Source organism: Pongo pygmaeus, chromosome 8 (assembly GCF_028885625.2).
Source record: "Pongo pygmaeus isolate AG05252 chromosome 8, NHGRI_mPonPyg2-v2.0_pri, whole genome shotgun sequence".
NCBI classification, from domain to species: Eukaryota; Metazoa; Chordata; class Mammalia; order Primates; family Hominidae; genus Pongo; species Pongo pygmaeus.
Window position 1 is genome coordinate 15933903 of NC_072381.2, and position 16901 is coordinate 15950803.

The 16901-nt window shown below is 35.8% G+C and overlaps 1 protein-coding gene across 4 annotated transcripts in view; it reads right to left on the bottom strand.

Annotated features, from left to right (window-relative positions):
* MINDY3 (MINDY lysine 48 deubiquitinase 3) overlaps nt 1–16901 on the bottom strand; it is a 94242-nt gene that overhangs the window by 47037 nt on the left and 30304 nt on the right. For all 4 annotated transcript variants that reach the window (XR_010127395.1, XM_054435296.2, XM_054435300.2 and 1 more), the window contains 3 exons: nt 16219–16292; nt 15303–15382; nt 3352–3422 (listed from right to left, as the gene is read on the bottom strand). Coding sequence is in view for 3 of the 4 variants with exons in the window: in XM_054435296.2 (XP_054291271.1) it covers nt 3352–3422; nt 15303–15382; nt 16219–16292 (225 nt within the window). In the remaining variant the exon portion in view is untranslated. The remainder of the gene's footprint in view (nt 1–3351; nt 3423–15302; nt 15383–16218; nt 16293–16901) is intronic.

Below are 16901 nucleotides of genomic sequence, written 5' to 3' on the forward strand. Positions count from 1 at the left end.
AAGGTAGAAGTAAAAAAAAAAAAAAAAAAAAAAAGATAAGATCAAAGAATAAATGAATGCTAAACTCATGGAATGTTTTATAATAGTAAAAATATATTGAATGCATAAATAAGTGTCATCAGTTTGAACAACAGTTTGACACTTCCTCAGAAAGTTAAAAACAGAATTACTGTATGAGCAGTAATTTCACTCCTGGGTATATACCAAAGAGAAATAAAAACATGTTCACAAAAAATTTGTACATCAATGTTTACAGCAGCCCTAGTCATAACTGCTAAAGTAGAAACAACCCAACTGATGAACAGATAAAATTGGTTTAACATACAAAAGAATATTATTTGGTCATAAAAAGGAATGAAATACTAACACAGGTAAAAAACACAGATAAACAATGAAAACACTATGCTAAGTGAAAGGAGCCAGAAACGAAAGGCTATATACTATATGATTCCATTGGTATGAAATGTACAAAAGAGGTAAATCCACAGAGGCAGAAACAGAGTAGTGGTTTCCAGGGGCTGAGTGGGAGGAGCATGTGACTTCTAATGGGTTTAGAGCTCCTTTTGTGGGTAAGGAAAACATTTTGGAATTAGATTGGGGTAATGGTTGCATAGCATCGTGAATATATTAAAAAGCCCTGAATCGTATGCTTTAAAATGGTCAATCTTCTGGTATGTGAGTTATAAATCTATTTTTTTTTTTTTAAAGTAGAGTCAAAAGTAGCCATAGCCACCTTATTCTTTGTTGGGTTTGTGTGTGTGTGTTGAGAGGGAGAGTGCAGGAGGGAGAAAGAGATTATTTCATCACCTCAATTGTATTAATGCATGTATAGTCAAAATGATATTGCAAAATGTTAATTTCATCCTTAAAGGGAAATCTGCTACACTTATCAAAGCATGGGGTAATGTTCAGACTTACAAAATTAACACAAGCTCAATGACTTCCTTAATGCCATTCCTCCAAGCATCTGATAAAAAGTAAATGTAAAATATACATAGAATTTGAGAAGTTAGATAGAGATGAACACTGTAGCATAATATAGTTTTTCAAAAAATGCTGTCTTGACTCACTTTTGAGGCCCTGGCTAGAGGCCAGTCATTCCCTCGAAAAAGATAGCTAATTAAGTTCTTACTCCAGCCACTACCATTATAGGTCTCCCATACTCCAGGGATCACCCTAATCACCCTGGAGTCAGGTACCAGACAGACTACTAGGGATAACCCAAGAGCCCCCCAGAGTTATCCAAATTAGCCAATCCACAGGGGAGCCGAGGCAATCTAGCTGACCCCATCCTGCTTCAGGTACATAAGCTGCTCCTATGGCTCCAGCTTGCTGTACCCCAGTCCTCAGATGCAATCCTACGTGTGGCCCTGCCTGGCTTCCCTCCCTCATTTGCAGTTGGAAGGAACAGAGTTTTGCCTTTCACCTATCCAAGTGTTAGTGTGTTTTGTTGTGCCATTAACAGAATCCTTAAATCTTATTTAAAACCATAGTTAACTGCTAAAACACTACAGCAATATGTAAACAGAAGAATATACAGCAGCGATTGACTTCCCACTAAGATCTTGAGGGGAAAAACGTTCTTCTGTTCTACCTAAAAATTAAAGCAAAGTAAAGCCTACATCTAGAAAACCTTACAATTCTGGTGAATATGTCCATTCATTCACTCAACAAATATTTCTGAGCACCTGGCACTTAATATGTACCTAGCATTGTCCCTGTTTCCAGAGTCTATATTCCATCAGGGAAGACAATAGAAAAGCAAACTCAAGATTTAAAAAGATAGGTGAACAAAAAGTGTCATTAATTATTCCTATTAAATATTGTGGAAAAGAATAACTGAGGGAGTGGTCAAGAAAAAAGTCTCTGAGGTATGATCTGCAGTCCAGCCTGAAGGGGACAGTGAGCCATCCATCTCAAGAGCTGGACGACTCCAGGCAGAAAGGACAGCAAGCACTGGAGAGGGCTGGGCATGTCTGGGAAAGTCAGAGGACACCAGTGTGGCTGAAGCACAGCAGTAGAGAAAGCAACCCAACTGCAAAGACCATCAGGGTCTTAAGGGATACACAGGAAATATTTCCAAATATAAAATCTCCACCCCCTAGCCTCACACAAGACGCAGGCATGCATGCACATCCCACCTGCCCCACCCCCCGCCTCCATGCTTAACTTTCTTTAGGATCTACAAATGTGTGTGTATATGTGTTAGGGGGAAGGGGACACACTTTGATTCTCTAGTTGCCAGGCTGTTTCAGAATAGCTTTAGTTTATACAATTAAAGTCACCGAAGATAAAAGTCACTGAAAATACTATTTAACCATATGATCACTACTAAAGGAGTAAGGGCAGGACAAATCCAATTTGATTATCATATGCATATCACCCAGTGTTCAAGTGAAACATGAAAAAGGAACACTGACAAAAAAGAAAGAGGATCAACCATGATTATTGTTATTACATATAATTATCACCATCCAAACTCCTGCTATGGAACCCTGTTCTAAAATAGAAAAGGAAGGTCAGCTGCCTTAGGCTCATGCCTGTAATCCCAGCACTTAGGGATGGAAGCCAAGGTAGGAGAATAACTTGAGGTCAAGAGTTTGAGACCAGCCTGGGCAACACAGCAAGACCCTGTCTCTATTTAAAAAAAATCTTTTAATGAAAAAGAAAACTAGATCTACTTCTTTCTCCCAAATCATGACATCTTATGAAGTGCAAGTCAACAATGGTTTAAATTCCATTTAAAACTATTTACAATACCCATTTCAGGTTGTTTCAGATTGTGTAGGAGGAGAATGAAATAAACAGCAATAAATTAGAGTTCCATGGCAGTTCCTAACCCTAGTGCATGTGTCAAAGAGTTTAATGTTGTAAAATGCTTGAAATTTTTTTCAGTGTGAAATCATTTTTCAGATGGAATAGATAAAAGTCAGAATTTCAGGCATCTGGCAATGCTTTCTCTTTGCCTAATAAAGTATTACCAGTTGTTTTAGTGAAGGATATTCTTCGTTAGGTAATAAAGAAACAGTGCTTTCTTCATCCTCATTTTGCCAAAAATAAATTCATATTCAATAATAGATGTCTGTGGCTTTTTTGAATTATTTTGTACTGGGTTCTGCCCCTCCTCCTACAAAAAATAACAATAGACCTAGCATAGGAAACTCAGCATAATCAGCCGGCTTAACCACACTTAATAACCCTGCTGGTTTAGGGTGGGGGATAGGAAGGAAGAAGAAAGCGGTACTGAACAATAGTGCTGTGCTCAAATATGCTGTCAGAGGAACAAAACAGTATCCACAATAGTGGACATCTAAACAAAAAACATTCAAAGTACCTTAAAAATCAATTTACCTTACAGTATCTTAAAGCTTCCATTAGTGTTAAAAATCCTACAGCTGCTTGTTCATGTATACCAAGAAGTTCTGCAAAAAACAACAACAACAACAACAAAAAACGAAAACTTAGCATTGTAGTAGTGTGTATAAATTTGAAACGTACTTATATGTATATATATTTATACTACACCAAAACTTTAAACTTTTACCCAAAACTATACTTTAAAACTTAGCATGTATTTATTAGGAGGTAATGCCAACTAATCATTACAGTACTGCTCATTATAAAATACCATTAGATCAGGTTTGTGGTGGGTAAATGTGATACTTTAGATGTATATTAAATGTATTTATAAAACTTGATATTCAATGTTAACTTTTTAAATGAGAGAATTTACTCCCTGAAATCCATGCCATTGTTGACAAAAATACAAGAAGAGAAAGAGACTCAATACCTATGTAAAAGGGCTAACTTGAATTGACTTTGATTTTGAAAAACAAATGGATATGCTAATCACTGGTAAAATTAATCATTAGGTAGCAGTGACTCCATTTGCCTAATACTTAAAACATGGACATGTAATGCCATCCCTCTTTCCTATAAACACAGGCCGTGTGCTTAAGACTGGGGAAATAAAGATGAATAGAAAATGATCTCCGCCTTAAAAAGGCTACCACTTTACCAAAGATGACAGATGAAAAAAACATGTGGTCTCTCTGTACACACACACAGAGTGGTATGAGAGTATCTGCTTACAGTGTTAGGGAAGGCTTATAAAAATGATAACAGGGAGTTGAATCTTGAAGCGTATTACAGTTTTCCAGGCCAAAAAGAGGATGACAAGAAAATTCAAAGCAGAAGAAACAACAAACAGGTATGAAAAATTGATGCATTTAAGGAATGAAGAATTTGGCAAAGTTTCCTTAAATGTTTCTGGCCTGGGGGTATATGATAAATAGTGATTAACACAAAGAATTAAGAAGTAAGTTCTGGACTCGTGTGAAGAGGTAACATGAGTTTGGTTTTAGCCAAGCTGGGATTGAGGTCCCTTTACGTGCTCTAGCTAGAGAGGGATAAATAGCCGGAAGTAAGGCTCAGGAATACAGGAGAGAAACGTCAGGGTTGGAGATAAAGATTTGGGAATCATCAGCATAGAGATGAGAGTTAAAGTTATGGATGTGGGTAAGTCAGAACAGACACAACGCAGGGAATAAAAATGTGATGATAATAAAGTCTTTTCATAAATGATACCCTTCAGCTAACATACATTAATATAATAATATATTTGGGTCCATAATATATCTAAAAAGCATTTCTTTCTGGGTAAAAATTATGTTCACTGTAAACATAATACATATATAATTTTGCAACCTTTTTACCATCTGGTCATGTTATGTCCATTTTTCCATTAGGATATATTTTATTATCAATTAATGTAATAAGAATATTACTGTCATTTTTTGGCCAACATTTTACTATGTGGCCTTAACTACAACATCGAGATGGTGTAAGGCAAGAGCTGACAGTTTAACTTTCTGGATTGGTAAATCCAAAATTAATAGAAGGTGCATATACATACAGTTTATACTTTGTCACTAGCTTCTTACAGGCACAGATCAGGTAGAGCAATGGTTCTGTAAGTGTGGTTTAGGATTCCTCAGGGACCACAAGACCCTCTTAGAGACTATGTGAGATCAACATGATTTTCATAATATGATGTTAATTACCTTTCTACACTTACTCTCTCATAAGCACAGAGTTTTACAGAGGTTGATCTGTTACACTGCATCAGACTAAATTTATAAGCATATATGAAGATCCGGCTGTCTACTAATAAGCCAAGCATTAAAGGGATTTGCAAAAATTTTAAACAATGTCACTCTCCTTAATATTTGTTGTTTATTAAAAATGTTATTTATGTTAATATTAATAAAAAGTATATTTTGTTTTTTCTAAATTGTGTTTTATTTCTACAAATTTAGGAGGTAAATGTGAAATTTCTTTAAACACATATACTACATAATGATCAAGCCAGGGTATGAAGAGTGTCCATTGCTCAAGTACAATGCAATTTTCTTAAGCATAGTGATCTTACTCTGCTATCAAATATTGAATTTACTCCATCTTACAGTATGTTTGTACTCTAACCCACTCCCCTCATGCTTCCCCCACCGCCTGCCACTGACCCTTCCCAGTCTCTGTTATCTATCGTTCCACTCTCTACCTCCATGTGATCAAATTTGTTTAGATCCCACATATAAGTAAGAGCGTGTGATTTTGTCTTTTTGTTCCTGGCTTATTTCACTTAAGATTATGACCTCCAGTTCCATTCACATATACTGCAAATAACAGGATTTCATTCTTTGTTATTGTTTATAGAATTCCAGTTTCTTTATCCATTGCCCTGTTGATGGACACTTAGGTTGATTCCCTATCTATCTTTGCTATTGTGAATGGCGCTGCAATTAGCATGCACATGCAGGTATCCCTTTGATATACTGATTGCTTTGTCTTTGGGTAGATACTGAGTAGTGGGATTGCTGGATCCGGTAATCCTATTTTTAGTTTTTTGAGAAATCTCCATACTGTTTTCCATAGTGGCTGTACAAGTTTATATTCCCACCAATAGCATATAGGAGTTCTCTTTTCTCTATCTTCGCCACACTTTTGTTGTTTTTTAATAGCCATTCTGACTGCGGTAAGATGACATCTCATTGTGGTTTTGATTTGTAGTTCTCTCATGATCAGTGATGTTGAACATTTTTTCATATACCTGTTATTTTAAAGTGAATTAATACGTATTTAAAAATTTCTCAATCTCTAACATGAAAAACATTGATTATTTGCTTTGGGATCATCCGTAAGAGTGTAAAGGGCATGAGATTAAAAGGTCTTAGAATCTTCAGGTTAAAGCAAAAGAAGGGAGAGGAGAAAAACAGCCCAAATAGGTATAAATGGATACTTCCTATCTTCGCAAACTTTTCTCTCCCTTTCCTTCTTAAATGTAAGCAACACTAAATGTTTTCATGTAAAAAGAATACATACATTGGAAAACAGTTTCACAATTTATTTTCTAAAATCAGTTACCACCACCTAGTGTTACAATTAGATACTACATCATCTATTTCCCTGGATTTTTAAACAAATGTCTAATAATAATATCATGTTACTAAATACAGCAAACCAGTTGTTCATAATTCTTGGGTAATGAACTATTTAGATTTGATCAGTAAACACATGCTTAGACATCTAGTCTGGATGGTAATATTTTAAAAATGTATTATGCCTGTTTTCTTAAACAGAATATATACTTAACATTTTTACCTTCTTATGATAGTTTAAAGAGTATCACACTAGGAAAATTTACTTTTATGCCAAGCTGTAATACAGTGAGGATTTAATATTCTCACGTTATGATTTATAGAATTTATTTGTATGAGACTTTCTCAATAAGCCTTGAAAGTGTCTATTTTCAAATATCCCTAATCTGAAAATCTGAAATCCAAAATGCTCCAAGATCTGAAGCATTCTGAGAGCCAACATGACTCTCGAAGGAAATGTTCATTACGGCATTTTGGATTTCAGATTTTCAGATTAGGGATGCTAAACTGGTGAGGAAAAATGCAAATATTTCCAAATCTGAAAAAAATCAGAAATCTTAAATGCTTCTGGTCCCAAGCATGTACTCTACATTTGCAAAAAATTCACATTACTTTGTGATTATATTCTTGTTTTCTTTGCCAGAATTAATTTACTATCTTTTATTATCAGAGACGGTGTCTTGCCATCTTGCCCAGGTTGGTTTCAAACTCCTGGCCTTAAGTGATCCTCCTGCTTTGGCCTCCCAAACTGCTGAGATTAAAGGCACAAGCCAATACGCCCAGCCTAACTCATTATCTTATAAAAGAGAATGAAATAAACCATCAATATTCATTCAGTTTCTGACTGCATTTTTAGGAGTTCCACATATTAAGTGGAATATAACCAGACAAGCAACAGAGAAACATGACTATTTTTTGGCCTAACTATAATATCCGTTTCTGTTTATTTTTTAATTGACAAATTAAAGTTGTATATATTTACGGTGTACAACATGTTTTGAAATATGAATACACTGTAGAATGGCTAAACTGAGCTAATTAACATATGCATTATTCTACGTATGAGTCCAGCATCTTTCAATTAGCTATGCATTTGACTGGCTGTAATACTGATTTCTTTTTATAAAAACAAAACAAAAACCCACAAAAAACTAAGAAACTTCTGGGTTTCTGAATTACAAGAGTTGACTCTTCTATCCCTATCCCATAAAGAAAATTATAAAATAAAAATAATCATCAAATAAGCATACAAAAATAAACAATATGGACAAAAATAATGTACAAATACTGAAGAATTCCTTTAAGATAAAAAAGAGACCATGACAAAATTAATCTACAGAAAATCAAAATCAAAGAAAACTTTAGCTTAACATATATGCAATAGTACAAAATGAAGATGGATGGCAGGTAGAGAGGAGACAGACCACAAAAGGATCTGAGAACCTTAGAGGGAGTTTGGAGTTTATTTTAAGCACATAGGGAAGCCAGCCATCGAATGGTTTTAAGGGAGAGAGAAACATGATCTCACTGAGTTTGAAAAATATCACACTAGCCACGGGGAAAGAGTGGGCAAGAATGCATTTAATTTGATTAGTTCTACTGTTTTATTGGAGAAGCAAAAGATGGTTTCAAAAGCTGGGGTAGAATGAAGTATATGGATTCAGGACCATATAATCTATATAAAACACTAAATATTTTTTACTAAAGAAGGTACAAAACAATCTAGTTGAGAAGATAATATGTAAAGATATAATTTCCTCAAAATAACCTACAAATATAATGTAATCAATCCAAATCTTCAAAGATTTCTTAAAACTGGAACTTGAAAAGCTGGGAGAAAAGTTCAACTGGAATAGATAATGTAGAAAAGACTATGACAATTTTGTAAAAGTATAACATCAGGAAACATGCTAATGAATATCAAAGTATATTATAAAACTATGTAATTGTGAAGTTTTGCATAAGAAGTCACAAACAGATCAGTGGAATAGAATAAAAACATGTAAATATGGAAAAATGTGTTTAACAAAAAACATATTTCCTATCTGTGGAGAACTGACTGGAATTAGGACGTTAGATAATTCTTTGAGAAAAAGTCAAAAGGCAGATCCCCAACTCATACCATTCATAAATACATAATCCAGATAGACTAAAGAGCCAAACACTAAAAAATAAAAAGCTCACAAAAGTATTTTTGGAAAATACTAGAGAATATTATCTTGGGGTGGAGCCAGGCATGATGGTGCACGTCTGTACTCTCAGCTACTTGAGAGACTGAGGCAAGAGGACCACTGGAGCCCATTTCGAGGCTGTAGTGAGCTATGACTGCACCACTGCACTATGGCCTGGGTGACAGAGCGAGACCCTGTCTCTAAAAAATGAAAATAAAAAATCTGGGGGTGGGAGACACATAAAACTGATATAATGGGAGTAAAAAAAAAAAAAAAAAAAAAAAAGCCCAAATAGAAGCCATCTAAAAAAAAGACCAAATGATTCAACCTCATAAATATGAAAGCCAGCCAGGCGCGATAGCTCACGCCTGTAATCTCAGCACTTTGGAAGGCCGAGGCTGACGGATCACCTGAGGTCGGGAGTTCAAGACCAGACTGTCTAACATGGTGAAATCCCATCTCTACTAAAGATACAAAATTAGCTAGGCATGGTGGCGTATACCTATAATCCCAGCTACTAGGGAGGCTGAGGCAGGAGAATTGCTTGAACCCGGGTTAGGCAGAGGTTGCAGTGAGCCAGGATCGAGCCACTGCACTCCAGTCTAGGTGACAAGAGTCAGACTCCGTCTCAATAAATAAATAAATAAAAGGCTTGGATATAAGAAAATATATCATTAACAAAGTTAACAAGGAAGGGAAGGCTGGGTGACAATATTTGCAACAAAGGTCAAACAGAGAAAGAACTAAGAGAATTTATAAAGAGCTCCTAGAAACTGAACAAAAGAAAATAACTCCTCCTCCCCAAATGCCAAAAAGATGGGAAGAGGTAATTTATAGAAGAAGAATACTAAAAACTGACAAACACATGAAGAGATGATCAAGCTCAGGCTCAGTGAGCACCAGAGAAATGTGAATTAAAACAGGCTATCACTTGTCAACAAACTGACAAGATGTTAAAGATGGACAATTCTAAGTGTCAGGTAGGATGCAGAAAAATACGAACTCTCCTACACACTTGAAAGAATAAGTTTATACTTTTACCTGTTGATAAACCAGATTCTAGAAGGACATTTGGCATTATCTATCAAAATTTAACAGATGTTCCTCAAGAAGTTAAACCTTATGAGTTACTGTATGACCCAGGATTTCAACTCCTTGGTCTATGGCAAAGAAACACTAAAATATACATCTCATAAAAACCTGTACATGAATGTTCCTCGCAGCATTACTCATAATGGCCAAGTGGAAACACTCCACATGTTGGCGGACAAATGAATGTGGTACATTTGTGCAATGGTATGTTATTCATCAATAAACAGGAGTGAAGTACTGGTACATGCCAGAACATGGTCACCTTGAAAATATTATACTAAGTGAAATCAATCAGTCACCAAAGACCAGATAGCGTATGATTCTACTTCTATGAAACACCCCGAACAGGCAAATCTATAGAGCAGAAAGTAGATGAGCGGTTGCCAGGGCTGGCGTGGAAGGAAGTATAAGGAGAACAGGGTTTCTTTCTGAGATGATAAAAATGTTTTAAAATTGATTGTGGTGATGGCTAAACAACTCTGAGAAAATATTTAAAATACTGAATTATCCATTTTAAATGGGTGACATGCATATGTGAGTATCTCAATAAAGCTATAAGTAAAAAATAAAAAAATTAACAGATGCCTAAAATTTTAATACACTTTCTACTTTTAGAAATCTAACCTGTAGGTATACTTAAATATATAAGGAAAGATGTATATACAACACATGTTTACTACAGCAGTTTCTTATAGCTAAAAATGGAAACAATCTAACTGTTTACCATAAGGAAACTCAAGGCAAAACACAGACTAGGAAAAAAACGCATTTACTGACCTGAGATATACATTCATTCAGCATTTACTGGACTTATTTCCTGCTCTGACAACGTAGTAGGAGGTAGGTAATATAGAAAGAAAAAATTATAATTAAATAGTTACTCGTTGAAAATCCTTAGGCAAGTTGCTTTACCTCTCTAGGCTTCAGTTTCCTTCTTCATAACATATGGAGTAATACTTTCCTTGAAGGGTTGTTGTAAAGATTAAGATCCTACTTCCAAAATGCCTACACTGGCCCGTAGAAAAAATTTAGTTTCCCTCAAAAGCCTATGCACCTCGTTTACAGAAACAAGAACATGTACACAAAGAACTATGATGCGAGGTGTAACAGAATGAAGCCGACGGAGGTAAAGCACCATAGATGAACAGAGGGAGGAGAAAACTTTTCCTGCTGTTGGGGTTAAGTGGAGAGACATTAAATAGGAGTTAACATTTTAATGGGGCCAGATGGAATGAGCAGGAGGACATTTTGGGGAAAGTACCATTGTGTTTAAGGACGGGGAGCCAGAGCCGTCTGAATAGAACAGTGGTTCTTAATCCTGACTACACAGTATCACTTGTTTAAAAGTATATGAATGCCCAGATTCCAGCTGACAACAACTCCATTACAATCTCTACGTGGCGTGGCCTTGGCATATGATTTTAAATTTCTCCTAGTTAATTGTGATGTGCAGCCAAGTTTGAGAACCAGTGGATTAAGGCACTGGATTTGTGAAGGAGACTAGTAAAAGATTATAAACACAGGGTTGAGTAGGAACACAGAGGCCCTTGAATGCTAAGAAGCTGAACCTTTAGTTGGCAAGCATTAGCAAGAGAGTCACTGAAGGCACTGAGCAGAGATATAACCTAACAGGATGTGTAAAATAAAATCATTAACTTGTCAGTTTGTGGAATATACTGGAGTGGAATGACAGATAGAAAGCTATAGCATGATAGTCTAGACAGGTGAGAGTAATGAGACTACAAAAGACTTGGCAAAGGAAGAAAAAAACAGCTAGCATTTCTGTGCTTGTGCTAGGCAGCATATATGAATATGTCTATTTTTAACCTCAATGCACAGGTAAGAAAACCGAGGCTCAGATAATTTAGCAGTTTGCCCACCGTCAAACAGCAGAGGCATAAACTAACTGGTGCCATTGCCACACCCGAGGCGTCTGCTTGTTTCACCATGGGACAGTGTTCTGCGGTACCACTTGGCCTCTGTGAGAGAAAGTTCGAGAATGGAGAATCTCGAAGACTCAGCAACTCATTAGATACATGACAGTAAGGTACACATAACTAGCAGGTTTTCAAATAAAGCTTGTTGAATAAATTAACATCAGAAACATTATGGCAAGCTGCATAACCAATCTTTGCCCTCAAGTGTTTTGATTTTCTATAAAGGGCAGTTACAACTACTGATGATTTTAAATTTCTCCCAGTTAATTGTGATGTGCAGACAAGTTTGAGAACCAGTTGTTGATAAGAGTGCTCATTATGCAGCAGTGGCAAACATGGATTGAACAGTGCTTAAGGACTTGATGAATATCTCTTTTTTGCCATTTTCTCACCTCATTCTAACTATCCTGTGATAATCATTCCCGTTGGAGGATGAGAAAGAGGCACTGAGTGAAGCATCTTGTTTAATTCCACAGTTTAATAAATGGCACAACTGAGATTCCAACCACAGTAGTCTAATTCCACACAGCTAACATACTTAATGATACACTGCCTCTTACACTGCATGTTAGTCTTGAGTGCTGTAATACATATGTGAGATGGTATGGGAGTTCATCTTCTTTAAATTCCACAGTACACCTGAGAGGCAGGTATCTTCCCCATTTATAGAGAAGAAGCTGAGATTGAGATTTTAATCCGAAGATTTCTGTCCGTGGTACAGTTAGTAAATGAGCCATGCAGTGCGCCACCTTCAGGGATAACGAGGGGTAGGAAAAGGCTATGATTTTCGCAGGTAGTGAGGTCTTTGCTTTAGAAGAACAAATGACACAGATTTCAGATCATAGAGAGTAAATATTTTAGCAATGCAGGCAAGGAAATTCTGCTGGTGAAAGGATGGAGAGAAAGAGGTTTGTTGCCTGGTCGTTACAAATCACGGTTTTTGTTTTAGGCAGTAGAGGCCACCTAAATTTTGTGTAGACCAGGGAAGAGAGTCACATTTAATAGAAGAGACTGTAAATGGAATCAACAGTAACTCTGGAAAGATATATAGTTCTTCTAAAACAGGAAAAAAGAATATGCTGAAAAAAGACAACTTGAGATTCTAAAGTCAGCTGAGAGTGAGTGGGCAGAGGTAAAGTTAGAGACAGATAAAGAGGAGAAGGGATTTGAATTCACTGCCTTAAGCAGTGGTAGATAAAGGAGTTATGAGGAGTAGAAAAAAGGGTTACAATGTGCAGTCAGCAGTAAGAGTTTAAATGAGTGTAAGTAGGATTAATTTAGAGTACGCCCAACCAATAAAACTTGTAACGAGGTTTCTTTTCTAGCAATAATCAGCCTGGCAGTGGGAGGCAAAATGTGTACTATGTGTTATCCAGGAAAAACCCAGAAGGTTCAGTGAAAGATAAATGGGGTATTTTTCTCATTTTTAAGTTTGATGACGAAAATTCACTTCAAATAAACATTCCAAAATGCAAGAAATATACCCTATTTTCTTTTCCAAGTTAGCTATTTCAAAGTTATTGCTTAGTTTTGGCTTTCAAACTATACAGAAAAAAGGTCCACAGCAAGATGACAGCCTTGAAAAGCACTATTTCAAGAAACAAAAATGACATACGTGTACATCTCAAGAACCAAAACTGATAATTGACTAATATATTCTGTAAAGGAAGTAACGACTTCATGGCAAGAGCTGCCTAAGGAGCCTCCTATTCTTTTTTTTTTTTTTTTTTTTGAGATGGAGTCTCGCTCTGTTGCTCAGGCTGGAGTGCAGTGGCGCGATCTCAGCTCACTGCAACCTCTGCCTCCTGGGTTCAAACAATTCTCCTCCCTCAGCTTCCTGAGTAGCTGGGACTACAGGCATGCATCACCACGTCTGGCTAATTTTTGTATTTCTAGTAGAGACAGGGTTTCACTGTGTTGGCCAGGCTGGTCTCGAACTCCTCACCTCAGATGATCCATCCACCTCGGCCTCCCAAAGTGCTGGGACTACAGGCATGAGCCACCGTGCCCAGACATGGAGCCTCCTATTCTTGAAACCTCATTCTGACTGTTAGTCCTGCGAATGAAAGTTATCTCATCTCAGTCTACGAGAGGCTGGGTGAGGAAAAGCCTAGAGAGGCAGAGGAGTATTCTGGTTTGGGGACTAGGATAAGCTATCGAGAATCTGGAGAATGCGTAGAAAGATAAACCACACTGATGAGTACCAAGTGCGAGAGAGAGTGATGCGCTAAAGACAGTGTGGGAAGGGTCAGGCCAGAGCACACAGTAAGAAGTATCAAGGACAGAGGGCCAAGTGGGATGAGGCACCTCAACCCAAGTTCAGCAAGAACCTACTGCCTCCCTAATCATATAAGATAAGATATCTGAGGGTCCAGAAACAACTGGAAGAAGAAGAAAGAGGAGTGTGCAGAAGCCATCCAGGTGAGAGAGAAACAGAGAGACCAAAAAACCCTGTATATTACCCAAGAGACACTGAAATGACATTTTTTTTCATTGACAGGATTAAATGCTTTCAGCTATGAATCAGATTAAGGGTTGAAGAATAGGATGAGCTCAATTAAAGAGAGCTGAGCAAGATAATTTGTAGTTTTTTGTTCACGAATTTCACTGTTTAAAGTCTGACCTTTACTAGAAATCAGCAAAACTTGGTTCTTATTCTAACCTCACCACTAAGTAAATAATTTTGCATATGAATTAAATAAGAAGTGAACTTAGTTCTTAAATTTTTTAAACAGTCAAACGGGTTGTACTGTGGTGCTTTTTAATTCTGAAGTTTTAATTTTACTGATTTTTTCCTTAATATTATACCCTTTCATGTTTCTGTTAATTCACTACACATTTCTGAATTTGAGAAAAATGCAAATGGAAGATCATGAATCACTTCAATGGGAGCAATAAGTGATAACTATTATTTTCTCAATTATATTTGCTCTGTTTGACTATGAGCTCTGGGAACCCTGGAGCTTCGTGTCCTATACTATATACTTCAGAGAGGCACACTGTGGTTACTTAATGTAAGTTAAATGAATAAATAAATGAATTCAGACTGACCCAGTAATAAAGTGAAGGGAATTTTATTCAGTTATGTATCAGCTCTCCTTAACGGAATGGACTGGCCGAAATGGGATGCATTTCCATGTGCCTGACGACATATAAAGCCACAGGAAAGAAATCATTGAGACCAGAAATGGAAGTGGTAGTGGAAGAGGTGGTAATTTAAAAGTCTCAGTCAGTATTAAATTTGCTCAGCGTTTTGAAGTACGCACATTAAAAGTAATATAGGCAAAAACCCCAAGTAAGTATTTTACATCACCAGGCTTTGTAATGCTCCATTTTAAGCAAAGAATGCAGTACTATCTCTGAATAAATATGCACTGTGTTTATACATATTGAGTCGTAAATCCCAGTTTTATACCACAGAAAAAGAAAGGCCTGAGAAGTAACTTGACTAAAGTCATACATTTGGGATTTGAACCCAAGATCGCCTGGCTCCAAGATTAATGGTCTTAACATTATGGTGCCTTGAAAACTGTAAAGGATTCTTCCAATAGAAAACACTTAACTTCTAGGTAATGTAGAGCCATTAAACAGATGAATAATAATCAGCTGTATTCCAATGAAATATTATTCATCAAAGAGAGCAACATAACAAAGAATATACTTACTCATTCCTGAGCACTCTCTATCACCGTCCCATACATTAGAAACAGCATGTCCCGTCAGCAGGAGATTAATTAAACTTTGGCTGTTAATAAATATTAAAAAGCAATTAAATATGAATATCGTTGCCAAATCAAATAATTCCTACAGCAAGGTATAAAGTAATGACTTTTCACATTAAATTATGTAAGAACTTACAAAGTTAGGGAAAACCTTACATTTTCCATTTTATATATTCGGCCTTGCTAAATTTATCACCAAATACATCAGCACAGTGGTATTTATTGTTCTACATAAACACATACATTTAACAACTTTATCTAAGATATATTTAAATGGGTAAGAAATGACAGACTAATAATTTACTTAATATTTACAATCTTTAAAAATGAATATATAATTATTAATATTTTGTCTTTGATGAAAGATACATGAATTTTCATCTTTGAGGCAGAAAGGTCTAAAAAGAAGGACTCACGTATTAGAGTAGGTTAACTATCACTGTTTCATTGAGTTTTGGTAAAAATAGCCATAAACAGCTTGAGAAGGAGGGTGGTCCGAGAGGAAAATGGGGAATGTTTTTCTCCCAAGCAGAGAAGCATTTACAAAGATATACTTATTTCTAAGTCAAAATGAATAAATTTCATCATTTAAAAAATCATAAATGGATTTGTTAAAATACCTCCCCACTGTTATCTTAAAACAAAATATTTGCCCCAATAAATGCATACATAAAATGAAATTAACATTTCATACATCAAGCAAACAATGCATAAAACAAACAAGTGCTCAAAATCCATACATGTGGTACTGTCAACACTACTGACAAACAAAATTACCTGACTCAGTCATGTTTTATCTGAAGTCAAGTTTCTAAAAACTGGAGTTCACATGAGGAGACAAGAGATTTTAGTTAATTACCTGCCATGTCCATATACAGGATCTATCAAGGGTTCACTTGCATCTTCAATTTCATTTTTTATGTTTTCAATGCCCTAAAGAAACAAAGAATTCATTGACTTATTTTAAAAGACTAAAATGAAAATTATGATTGTTTAAAAACTGACTAGTTTACACTATAAACTAATACAATTATTTAAGTAACTTTTCCACCACGAGTAACTCAGATTTGAAATGGAGGTGCATCTGAGATAACTGTAAAAAATAGTTCCTCAAATATCTTTTATTTTCTTTCATGGACTCTATATAAAGAATACTCACAGGTGAAATATGTACTGTTGGTTAAAAGGCAAGGAGAGAGAATTAACTTTTAATAGGAGAAAGGAGAAATTATTTAATAGTTAAATGAATTGTTTAAAAGTTAAATGAATATGATCCTGTTAAGGCAAGTGATTCTTTTTAGATCATGTAAAAACTTATTACAGTAAATACATACACACATGAATACTGATAGAGATATAACATTAAATAATTTGCATTTTAATTATTTAACTGGTACATAAAATGGAAGGTCTACTTCTGATTGTACTTTCTCACAAATATGGGTCATTCAAATGTATACTGACAAAATGCAAATTAGGAGAGCAGGAAGTGCCTTCTTTTCTTAAAAACCAATTTCCTGATACTTTTTAAACCTTCAGAAG